This window comes from Rhinolophus hipposideros (genome assembly GCF_964194185.1).
Source record: "Rhinolophus hipposideros genome assembly, chromosome: 13".
Lineage (NCBI taxonomy): Eukaryota > Metazoa > Chordata > Mammalia > Chiroptera > Rhinolophidae > Rhinolophus > Rhinolophus hipposideros.
In genome coordinates, this window is record NC_138059.1 from 70,792,502 (window position 1) to 70,804,539 (window position 12,038).

The 12,038-nt window shown below is 42.8% G+C and overlaps 2 protein-coding genes across 10 annotated transcripts in view; both read right to left on the bottom strand.

Annotated features, from left to right (window-relative positions):
• MRPS28 (mitochondrial ribosomal protein S28) overlaps positions 1 to 7,632 on the bottom strand; it is a 157,877-nt gene extending 150,245 nt beyond the window's left edge. For all 3 annotated transcript variants that reach the window (XM_081070284.1, XM_081070283.1, XM_081070282.1), the window contains exon 1: positions 4,388 to 7,632. In XM_081070284.1, coding sequence (XP_080926410.1) covers positions 4,388 to 5,011 — 624 coding nt within the window. In that variant the 5' untranslated portion in view covers positions 5,012 to 7,632. The remainder of the gene's footprint in view (positions 1 to 4,387) is intronic.
• The window catches only part of TPD52 (tumor protein D52), a gene marked incomplete at its 5' end in the record, with an annotated part of 86,277 nt that continues 81,870 nt past the window's right edge, over positions 7,632 to 12,038 (bottom strand). For 4 of the 7 annotated variants that reach the window (XM_081070291.1, XM_081070289.1, XM_081070288.1 and 1 more), the window contains 2 exons: positions 7,632 to 10,303; positions 11,405 to 11,453. In XM_081070291.1, coding sequence (XP_080926417.1) covers positions 10,184 to 10,303; positions 11,405 to 11,453 — 169 coding nt within the window. In that variant the 3' untranslated portion in view covers positions 7,632 to 10,183. Of the gene's footprint in view, positions 10,304 to 11,392; positions 11,454 to 12,038 lie in introns of all 7 variants that reach the window. The other 3 variants (XM_081070290.1, XM_081070287.1, XM_081070285.1) reach the window with 1 other exon arrangement.

A 12,038-nucleotide genomic window follows, 5' to 3' on the forward strand; every position in this document is an offset into this window, starting at 1 on the left:
GAATTTTTTCCCATATGTTGAAACAAATACTTTACATAAGCTATATTTCGGATTTTCCCAATATTCTGAAAAGACAAAATATCTGATTTAAATACTGTCTCCTGGAATAGTCCAGCATTTTAAAATAAAAAAATAGCAATAAGAATATTCACTTATATTCAAGAGAGAAATAACATTTAAAAAATATTGCATAAAATCTAATATATCTCTAAAACGAAACTATAAACTGTGTAACATTAGTATTCTACATAAATACGCTAACATAGTAAAATGTTATTCGCCATCTTAAAACAATACTGCATGGCATTAAATTCTTACAAACCTTATCTTTTCAAAGTGCTAAATATGCCACCCTCTACCGTTAGGAAACAGTAATATTCATAAAGCAGAAAACCAATTCTTGGCTCAACTGTCGCCATCTGGTGGCTATAAGTTAGGGGATCAGGTTGCAACACAGTTTCCAATGAGCTTAACAGCGTCAACAAATCTCTACTGACATAAGAGGGTTGAAGGTGGAAGGAAGGGAAGAAAAGGTATCTGACTTAAAAAATATATTTCACCAGGTGCTCTATACATAAATGATGTATTACGTTGGTTACAAAAATGAAAAGGGCTTGGTCCCTACCATCACAAACACACACTAGTTAAAGAGGCAGCTGCATAAACCAATATTAAAAGTAATGAACCAAAGGAAAAGAGGTGGCTAGGTGAGTGGAGCGAGGGCACCCACAAACCTGCATACAGAATAATGGCATTTCAGGTCACTGAAACTTAAGATCGCTGTAAGTAGTAACCTCATTGAAATTTTAGGATAAGGAATTCATGATGAACTGCCCTTGATTAAATTCCCACTACCAGGGGAAAGTTCCTTTTAAGGAAAACTCGCTTGGCTCTTACTGGATATCGCTTACCTCTCAGATGCATGTATAGACACACCAGTCTGCACTTTCAGGATAAGAATTAAATTAATGGGTACGATTTCAACTTGCATCATTATACACATTTTTATTTATTTTTATTTTTTTCGTCATTATGCAACTTTTACTTTCTAATTTTTTAGTAATGTATGTATTTTTTCCAACCTCACTGAAAAAAATGCTTAGTATTCTATGGTGTGGATATAGTGTAATTTATTTAACCAGGAATTAATGAGCTTCTGGGTTCTTTCTGTTTTTCTTTTTTCCCCCTTTAATACAGACTGTGCTACAGTGAGCATTTGTATTTTGTTGAATATTTATGGAATATATACTGGGACAAAGTGTGCACACAATTTGTATTTTGGTAGATGTGGCCTGTTTGTACCCCATTCCCATTTACAATGCATGACAGTGCCCGTTTCCTCGCCCCGTTACCCATGTGGGATATTATTGTAAGTGGGTTTTCTTGATATTGGGCAGTGAAAACAAAATACAGAAATTGGAGACGACTGAGGTTGTTACCCCTCATTCCTGATATCAATTTGTGATTTTTATCAAAATAACTGAATGTTCATTTCACATTTTTGACCTAATAATAAGTAAATGCTATCAGTTTTAACTCATAAAATACACTATGCCAACAAAGTAATACATTTATGTTATATATATGTTATATATATGTTGGGGTTCTATGTAAAATTTCATTTGAAACATGGTTTCTTATTAAAAAATTTTTTGGAACATAAACAGTTTGCTGTTCCCTAAATAAATCCCTATTTCGTTACTTTGTTCTTTGTCCTGGACTTAGCGTCCCTGCCTGCAAGTTCAGTTGTAAAAGCGACCTCTTCTATTAGGCCCTTGTCATGTCACCAAACCACATGAAACTCCTTTGGACGTCTGGGGGCGCTTTGTTTTGTACTACCTTTATGGTACACACACTCTATATTAAACTGAATTTGTTTTCTTGTGAATTTGCTTCATTCTGTTTTTTGGATTGTAGTTCCTGGAGGTCAGGGGTCATGTTTTCATTTACTCCTTTCATTCCTTGCATCATGCCTTACACAGAGGGAGGGACTGAGTACATATTAATATTTGTTGATTTGAATTGGAATTAAATTTATACAGTTCTATGATTAAATAATTATACATGAGAAATAACATCTCAGGTGGCCCATTGTTGGATTTAAAAATGTGCATAATGCACTCACCTTAAACACCCAGCTAGATACAGGCACTAGGTTTGTGTAAAATATGTTGATACACACGAACAAAGTTTATTTTGGCTATAATGTGTGAACTGATGGTTGACTTTCAACATTTGCATTTTATCTCACAAAGGTGTATATTCAAGTAATTTTTTTGTTTTGTTTTGTTTCAATTCATGTAGCTGTTTAAATTGGGGTACCCTGGACTAAAGAATCTGTATCCCAATTCTCTAGAAAGCCTCCTTAGTTTTTTTTCCCCCCTTCTAATTTACAAGAAAGAGGAAAAGCTCTTTTAACTGAACTTTGGTACGCGGTTGAGCTTTGTAACTATTTGTTCTCCATGAAAACAAATTATTTATATTTGCCATATTTTTTCTAGTGTATTAAGTTATTTTAAACAAAAGAAAATGCTGTTATTTCATGACGTGTTGGTACAAAATGTTTCGGTTTCACCTCTGTTAAACCTTTTAAATAAGTGCCAAGTTATTAATTGAAGACACTTTGCGATCAATTGAATGAAAATAGTACTGTTTCATTTGATGGGGTTCGCGTCATCTTTGTTCCTGTTACTATTAAACTATCTGGGAGAGTCAAAAAAAAAAAAATGTGCATAATGAATGATAAACGTCTAAGTATTACTTTGTCTTGTGCACCTGAAACTAATAAAAAAAAAAAACTGAAAAAAGATTTCAGGGATCTGATTAGAAGTAATACAAGTAAATACAGAAATTGAGTGTTTTTAAATAACTTAATATTGCCAGACATCCAATTTCATGTCTGTTGACTCGAATGATTAAAAAAATCTGGCTTTCATTTACGTCTATTTCTTCCACCTCATTTGTCTAGTAATTCTATCATATTTGACCAATGTATTGCCTGAAACAGATGGGAATTTTTTTAAAGTCGTGTGGGGACAGAGCCAGGAGTGCAGTTTCCAGGCTCTCGGCCTCACCTGGAAAGGTGCTGGCTCAGGTAGTGAATGGCCATCAACTGTGATTGGATGGCCATCAGCTGTGGCTAGTTGGCCGCCAGCTGTAACCAGTGAGCCACTGGCCACTAATGTAACTGCGGTGACTACGCTAGCAGGAAATGGGGGCTAGGAAGACGGTGGTGGCTGAGCTGGCAAGCACAGATTGCAGAGGCAGAAGCGGCCAGCGAGAATATAGTGGTGTGACTCCCCTACCTATGGCTCCGTGGGTGCTCCTTTTTGGCCTCACCATGTCCTGCGTTCTTATGTGGGGAGCGGGCCCAGAGACCCCACAGGCCCCCGGACAGCCGCCCTGCGCGACAGTCGCTTACAGGAAAGTGAAACGCTGACAGGTTCAACTGCAGACAGTAATTCTCCCCACCTATCCACTGAATCAACACATATTTATGAAGAACCTTGCACGCCAGGCAGCAAGCTCCACGCAGGAGCTACAGCCTAGACAAGAACAGCGAGAGCCCAGCCTCTCCCGAGTGAGTCCAATTCACCTCCGAGTCCAGGACTCGCCCTGGACTGGCAGCGCCCGCTTCAGGAAGACACGCGCCAAGGAGTGTGGACACCGCCGGCGCAGCATGTAAATGCCGCACAGAAACACAACAAATGAAAGAAAAACAGCAACCACGCGCCCTCTGCTCCAAGTGGCCCACCAGTGGGTAGGCAAGACGCATCCTTCGGCCTGCTCCACCCCCTATGCCAGGCCCCGCCCAGCCACCCGGTCCCACCCCCTACGCCAGGCCCCGCCCCAGTCCCCCGGTCCCACCCCCTACTCTAGGCCCCGCCCCAGCCCCCCTGTCCCACCCCCTACGCCAGGCCCCGCCCCAGCCCCCCGGTCCCACCCCCACGCCAGGCCCCGCCCAGCCCCCCGGTCCCACCCCCTACGCCAGGCCCCGCCCCAGTCCCCCGGTCCCACCCCCTACTCTAGGCCCCGCCCCAGCCCCCCTGTCCCACCCCCTACGCCAGGCCCCGCCCCAGCCCCCCAGTCCCACCCCCACGCCAGGCCCCGCCCAGCCCCCCGGTCCCACCCCCTACGCCAGGCCCCGCCCCAGCCCCCCAGTCCCACCCCCTACGCCAGGCCCCGCCCCAGCCCCCTGGTCCCACCCCCACACCAGGCCCCGCCCCGCCCCCCGGATCCAGCCCCTGCCACGGGCTCCGCGCAGACTGCCGGCTCCACCGCCAAGGCCGGCGTCCGACCCCGACTCTCGGCCGCGCCCCCAACGCCGGGCTCCGTCCCGACTCCCGGCCCCGCCTACCGCGTCACTGGCACAGCTCCCGCGACTCACCCTCATCCGTCCGAGCTCCGCCTTCCGCTGCAGGTCGGAGTGACGCTCCAGAGCGCTCGCGAAACCGCCAGGGCGCGTTCCAGACTCGGTGGACTCGGCACTGTCGCTCCCGTTGCCACTTGCAGTGCCTGCGCCTCTACAGGGCCGAGAGACGAGGAACACTCGCAGGAAATGACTTTCGGCAGCCATGGCACGGGTCCGACAGAGCGCTGCCATGATGGCTCCAGAACCTCTGACCTTTAACCTCTCCGCAAGCGCGCAGGTCACGGGTGGAGCAACAGAAGGTCCGCCCTTATACCGCAAAGCACTGATGCGTGGTGGGCGTGGCCTGGTCGGCGCACGCGCAGAATGGTGTGGGAGAGGCTGAAAGTGACGTCGGTGGGTTAAGTGATGGGCTCGAGGTCTTCCACTGGCCGCCCTCCGCTTCGTTTTGCGTGGAGAGCGTTTTTCCCTTCGGGAATTGCGCCCTCCCTGGTATCCCTTGGGCCTGTCCTGGCTGTAAATTCTGACAATGCGACACGTGCTGGCCCCGCCGCCCCCGCGTCTGCCCCACGTGGCTGCAGGGCTCGTTCCCCCGTCGCTCTGCACGTCTTTGCGCAGATCGCAGGTTCTCCTTGATTTCATTGTTCGGAATTGGAGCCGCAAATGCACGCCCTCGGGCTCCCCCGGTTCTCTCTCTCCGCTTGACCGCTTCTTCACGTGCCATTGTACTTGACAGTTTTGTTTGGCGCCTGCTCTCCCGCCTCTGTAACGGGCATGTCGCTGTGGGGTCCCCGACACCGGGCACGTCGTGTACTGGGGGCTCCAACAGCGCCGAGCCCTCCGATGCAAGCTGGTCCTCGCCTCTTCCGTGGTCAGCCCGCCCACGGGACAGAACGTCTTTCCGAACCGCTGTCGCCATTCCGGACAGAACTACGGCATGTGCCTAAGTAGGCGCCCCCGGAGGCCCCCGCGGCTGTCTGCCTTTGCCAACAACCTTCCTTCCCAGAGTGGCCCCCACTCTGCAAAACCGAGCCCGACCCGCCCAATGAAGCTGTCCGTCCCTCTTCGATCCAGTAATTTTGTATTGATTAGTTACGCAATTGTTTATATGTAATCAGTCATTTCGGGGGCCGGTGGAACACACCCCAATTCATTTGCAAGTAGTTTGAAAGAAGGAATTTTTATATATGACCACAGCCCGTTTCAATGAGCCCTTTGACCGCGGATTTTAAATTTTAAGACAAAATACGGAACACTAGAAGTACAGTAACTTGGGAATGGTGTGTAACTGCGTGAATCACGTACACACACAGATTGACTACTAGCCAACTGTAAGGCGAGCCTTACAAATTCAGTAAGGGGCTCCACATAAATTCTACTCCGGGTAAGTGCTCCGGTCTTGGCACTTACACCATTTACTTCCCTTGGCCATGAATGAGGTCTTGCCTAAGACATGTTTGCCTTTTCCTGTGTGGCTGTTGCTGCTTCTACTTCCGTTCAAGGAAAAGTGGGAGCGTTGGCCGGTGACCTTAAGAACCCGTAGTTCTAGTCCTGACTCGAATCCTGACCTCAGGCAAACCAACTTACTGTTAATTTGGCTTCCTCACTTGTAAAAACAAATTACTAGGCCCTGTGTTAAATTAACACAGTGCTGTGTAAACTTATCTATATCTGGCTACAGGATACACAGGATTACTAACGTCCCAGCTCTTAGAATTCACTATATGTACGATGTTCATGTCTTACCTTAGCCAGCTGGTAGAGTCCTTGAAAATTGTGACAACGGGTATTTTGGGACAAATCCTCACATTTTTAACAAGTGTGTTTCAACCGACTTCAAGGTATGCTTAGTTTTCTGCCTTTGGTAGAGCACCAAATGAGAGAGACGTAAAGGACTCGGCAAATTGACAAAGAGATGTCTGCACACTTTGTTCTTGCCTACGCAAGCCCCAATTGTGACATCAAATCGGAAGGCAGCGTTTTAACATCTTCAGGGCACCACAGGGATTCTGATCCTGTTCTACTCCTTGGACCATCCCTTCCTTCTTTATTATACGTCCTTTTGTCTCCTCTATAGCTTCAAATTGTTACTACGCTTTGTAAAAATATTAGTAATGGCGGCTGGCAAGGAAAGTAACAGATTGTTCAAGTCTTGGCTCCATGTCTGCTGGCTGTGATCTGTAAAAGAGTGACCCTGCCATGTCTTTGAGTAAAATACTAAGGGACATGGGTATACAGTGTCCAACACGTACTGAAAGCTCAATAAACAGCAGCTATATGGAGGTGACCAGGAGGTAATGAGACATTCATGCCCCTTAAGCATGCATGAAAACCTGGAAAAAAGGACACGGCTAGCAATACATTGGGGAGATATTCGTATTACTCTAAAGACAGTCTTTCCAGCCATACGATGAATAAGGTCATTAAGATCATGTAGAAGATGAGTGGGGCTAAGCAATAACATTTAAGGAGATGGAAGAAGGGAACACTACAAAACAGTCGACCTGGAAAAGAAGAGAATTAATCCTAGGAACCAAGGGGGAACTTTGAAGTCCATTGAAATAGAGGGTGTTAAAGTGAAAGATATTACCCACTTAAAAATATCCCAACAACAAAATTGTGTTTGGTTTTCACTAGGTGCTAGGAAAACTGCCACATTGAAATAATCACACTGCCAGCCAAACTGAGCAACATCAAAATTACATATGAGAGTTGGCAAGAATTTTAGTTGCCAAATAGCATTTAAGTATGAAACCCTGGCAGGTGACAGGCACATGCAGGCCCTGCCCTCTGGTGGCTTATAAACTATGATTGAGTTATTTTGGCTTTTTTTTTTGTTGTTGTTCAGAACAATACAAAACGTGAAATATAAGGTTTGCAGTTTTACTTAAAAGTGACGCTTTATATTAACTGTAATCCAACATGGTCTCTATAAGTAGTCCAATTACAATGGGACAGTCACTAATGAATGGCAAAATGTCTCCTCACTAAGGGCAAAAATTTAATTTTTCATCTGGGTCGCAAGAGCTATGATGAAAACACGTGATCCTGACATATGGCCTGTAGCATTTCCTCTGGCACATAGACAACAAATAGTCACTAACAAATGCCCTGAGGTAGTCAGCACGCAGCCCTCTGTTTTGTTGATACACTGAATCCACATAGCTGCTTGTGGTTTTTTCCACATCCAGGATGCGAAGGGTCAGGAGAGGAGTTATCACATCTTTCCTCAACAGACAGGTAATACAAAAGGTCCCACACCCAAATTTCAGAATTTTTATTGTTTTCAAATACTATACAAAAGAAATATAGACAGAGTGCATTTCTTGATTAACAAATCCAGAAATAGTGATTCCAAATTAAACATGCCTTTTCTTTTTTTCAGTAGTTTCTTTGAGTTTCTAAGTGATAATCCAGTGAGTTCCACTCTCTTCCATTGATTACTTTGGTCTCATAAGCATAAGAATTTTTGCTTTATTTCCCACAAACTCCATAACAATGGGCCATGTCTTTGTAAGAAGGGGACAATTTCAGGGGTTATTCTCTGACATTTCTTGAATCCTTGAATATCTGAGAGTTCACCCTCAAGTTGCTGTTTTTTTATAGCATCAAACAGAAAACATAATAAAGTGTAACTGAGTTCAAAACATTGAATCTTCCACAAAGACCATTTTGAATAATATTTCTAAATCCATGTTTATTTTTCTAAATTCATCTCCCTCTACTGTTGACTACTTTTAAGAGGCAGAGTACTTTACGATAGATTAAATCATTTTTAGATTACATGATTTCTCTGATTTCTTCTTTCACAGCCATCACCAGTACCCACAAACACCCATCCCATTTTCCACCCCTATTTCTATTATTTCTCCCCACAAACTAGAGATTTCAGGATATTTCACTCAACTGAAAAAATTGCCATCTTACTCCATTTTGCCTTGTGAAGATAGTAAAAAGGGCCGGATGCTCAAGAAACAATGTGATAAAGAGATACAGTGATAAAAAACTGAAAGACTACATAGTTGGTAGAAAAATATAACTTAACAGTTATGCTGAATAACCACAATATTTCTATTTTAAAAAAATTTATAGCTTCACTCCTTCGGGCCAATGCTTCAACTACCTTTGCCTTAAATCCTTTCTAAGGAAATAATTTATAATATATTAGTCTGATACCATGAAGCAGTGTTGAAAGTAGACGGTAAAAAAGTGCCGTATTTTAAAGCATAGGACACCAGTTGATTATTCAATACAACAAGCTGTTTCCACTGGTCTCATAATAAATACTGAGACCTATACTACGGATATACAGAATTTATTAAGCTTCTCATATGTAATAGAGCAGAGTGTCAAATGCACCTGAAATGCTCACATAAGCTCTCAGAATCAAGAATGGCAGCATGTTATTTTATAACAACCAACACTTGTGGCTTTTCAAATTTAGTTTTCCTAAGATAACGTACGGAGTACATCTAGTCATGCTTTTTAAAAATGCTTTAGGTCACTCCAAGCTTGGCAGTGAACATTTGGCATAAACAATAATAAGACAATCACAACTTGAAACTTGATAACTAGCAAAGACAGTGTTGAGGCCATGACCATACACAGCATAAGGGGAAGGTGATGAGTAAGTAGCCACTAGAATTTGACAGAGTACATGGCCTCTGTGCCGTTACTGCAGGAGGCTTTGGTGAGTTCAGCCCTGACACTCAGTTTTCGAAGTTGGGGGTGATGTCTACAGAATCATTTAATCATTTCTCACACACTGGAAACATACAAGTAGAAAATGACGAGTTGATTTTCATGAATGCGTTAAATCCTCTGGAGTTATCACCAACCCCTTGTTATAAAATTTTTTCAAGTTGTATCAGTCATATAACGGTGTGCTTCCTATTTAAAATGGTGCTAAATGAATTAAATGGAAACAGCAGTGTTTTCCCTAGAGGTGATTGTGATTTCAGCATTTTTGACAGCTACCTAGATGTAAAAAATTTTCAGACTTTTGAATTGAGCATTGGATGAGAGTATTCCTATTTCAACCTACTAATAATACAATATGCTTGGTTCAGAATGTTCCTTTGCAGTTTACTCTGGTGAACTCTAATCTGGCGAAAATCAGTTGACATAAATAACTGGCGTAAGAACGAATACACGATGATTACTGTCACAAGCAAGGATAAAAGGGTCCCACTCTCCAGTCACCTAGGAATTGGCTACTGTACATATCATCACTCACTAAACGATAACAAATGGGATGTAGTGCTCATTTATTTAGTCTGGTGTCTTCAGACAACCAAGATATAAGATAGCTTACACCAAAACAATGTTCAAAAATATATCTTGTACCTGGTAGTCCTTCCCTTGGAGGTAAACAAAAGTATGTCCAAACATTCAATAACCAGGATTCAGAAAATTGTAAAGAACAACTTTAGTTAGGAATCAAATATACAGACGATCAAAGACGGAAAAAAATCATATAGAAAAGATCAAACTGGCATCCCCAATCCAGAGCCACTTTGTAAAGGAAGAAAGCCATTATGACAACCTGCAGCTTCTCAGATCATTCTAGTGAGGGTCCCCAGGTACTACCCGTGCTTCCTAAATAAAGGGCCTTAAATGCATATGAACGGGTGCCCAGGAACAGAGGTGAAGATACATTTATTTTGTTCAACCCACAGACTATTTGGTCAAAGGAATATGTAAAGCTAAAGAAAAGCACATGGGGTGGAAATTCACAGCAATGAATGTTGACAAGATGTGCCTGGATCCCGCTCGCAGCATCTGGCAGTGGGTAGCAGAACCAAGGTAGGAATCTCACGCACTCTCCTTTGTATGTTCTGGAAGAGGCTCTGTGGCGGTGGTGCTAGCATTTGCAGTCGAATTCAAGACTTCTCCAAAATCACCGCCGGCAGGCTTGGTCCCCCCTACTTTAGACTTTAAAACAAGTTCAAAAAGGAAAAGGCACCATAAACTTCAAGACGTCATGAAACATAAACTTAGCTGACTCTGCATAAAGTAAGTCCAATTTGACTTTGAAGAGCAAATAGGAACGCAATGGCTCAGTGATTATTATATATGTAGAGAATTCAGTGCACTTATATAGAAAAACATGCAGTCTTCCCTGCTGAAATGTTCAGATTGATAAATTCTGCCCCTTTTCTTTTCCCCTATCTGCTCATTGTTCTGCACAGGGAAATTTGTCTGAAGAATTCTTTAAGGCCTATTATTCTAAAATATCTATTGAAAAAAATAAAAAATAATAAAATATCTATTGAATTCTCTTAATATTTGGATAACTTTGTAGTCCATCAGATTGCACATTCAGCTACATTCATGCATGAAACATGATTGAGTACAACAATGGAAAGCAACAAAGGAAAGCAACATGTGTTCTGCTACAGTGTCAGCTTTCTAACCCATTGTTATTCATACTTAGAATTCGCTGCAGAGACCTACAGACTCCACCTCACCTGGGAGCTTGTTAGAAATGCAGAATCAGAGACCTGCCTCCCTACCTCAGTCTACAGACCTGAAATCTACACTTCAATAAGCTCTCCAGGTGCTTCCTACACACCAACTTATCTGGCCTGAAATTGTCAATAAACACGTGTCTGAATGAATAGATCTGCCTTACATTTGTACAATATTTTATGCTTTCAAAATCCTTACACATGTCTCTTCATACGTAACAACACTGATGTATCTATGCTCTCTCTTCCCGGAGGACAGGTAACTAACCTGAAATGAATCACGCAAGAGCAGCACACACTTCTAAGAGCTACTGTATTTTAAATTACACATTTCTTTTCAGCACTTAAAATGCCATCATGCATTCTAACATACTCAGAAAAACTGAATGAGAATACACAGCACCTTAAATATCCTTAAATATCCATTAATAATATACAGAATAAAGTTGTTAAAGTTCTTTAAATATTTTTAGCATGAAACAGTAATTTGAATGATTTACCCACAACCAAAGAAGGTTAAGACACCAAGGAAGATAAACAAACAGCTGTTCACCTCTCTACTTGCCTTTAAGTTTTCAACCTTTTCTTCGAATGACTTGAAAGTTGGGGAGTTTCTATTGAGAGAGAGAGAGGAAAAAAAGTAGTAAAATCACAAACACTGAAAAACAAAAATCCATCAGTTTTGAAAACATCGTTAGTTGACTAATTCCTCTTGGCCAATATTCTCAATCAGCAAAAGCACAGATGTATTTATCTGTACCACAGGTGCAGACACACACACATATGTACCATTCTGTACAACGATCCACTTCTGTTCTAAGGTTTCTACAATGATGCTTGTGATTCCACGAATCACAAGAGGCCAGTCTTAGACATAGAGATACAGAGACAGTCAAGTACCGTGTGAAGAGGAAACAAGGTAAAGCACCAGTTCTGTCACTTCCCAAACCAACTTGTTGCAGTACAAGGAAATACCACCGTTGGGTCAGTTTAATTTGGGTGAAGGCACTATGCTCTAGAACTTGTGTTTAAATTTATTTTGCCTGTGGGTTCAAGATTCCTACTTCAACCCACATTGACAAGCAGACTATAGGTGGGTCCGTACCAGGGGTCCTGGTTACCAGAGGGCAGCAGGACAGATGGGAAAGGAGTGACCAAAAGGAGGGGAGGAGTGCAGACACATGGCTGGCCTCTTCACC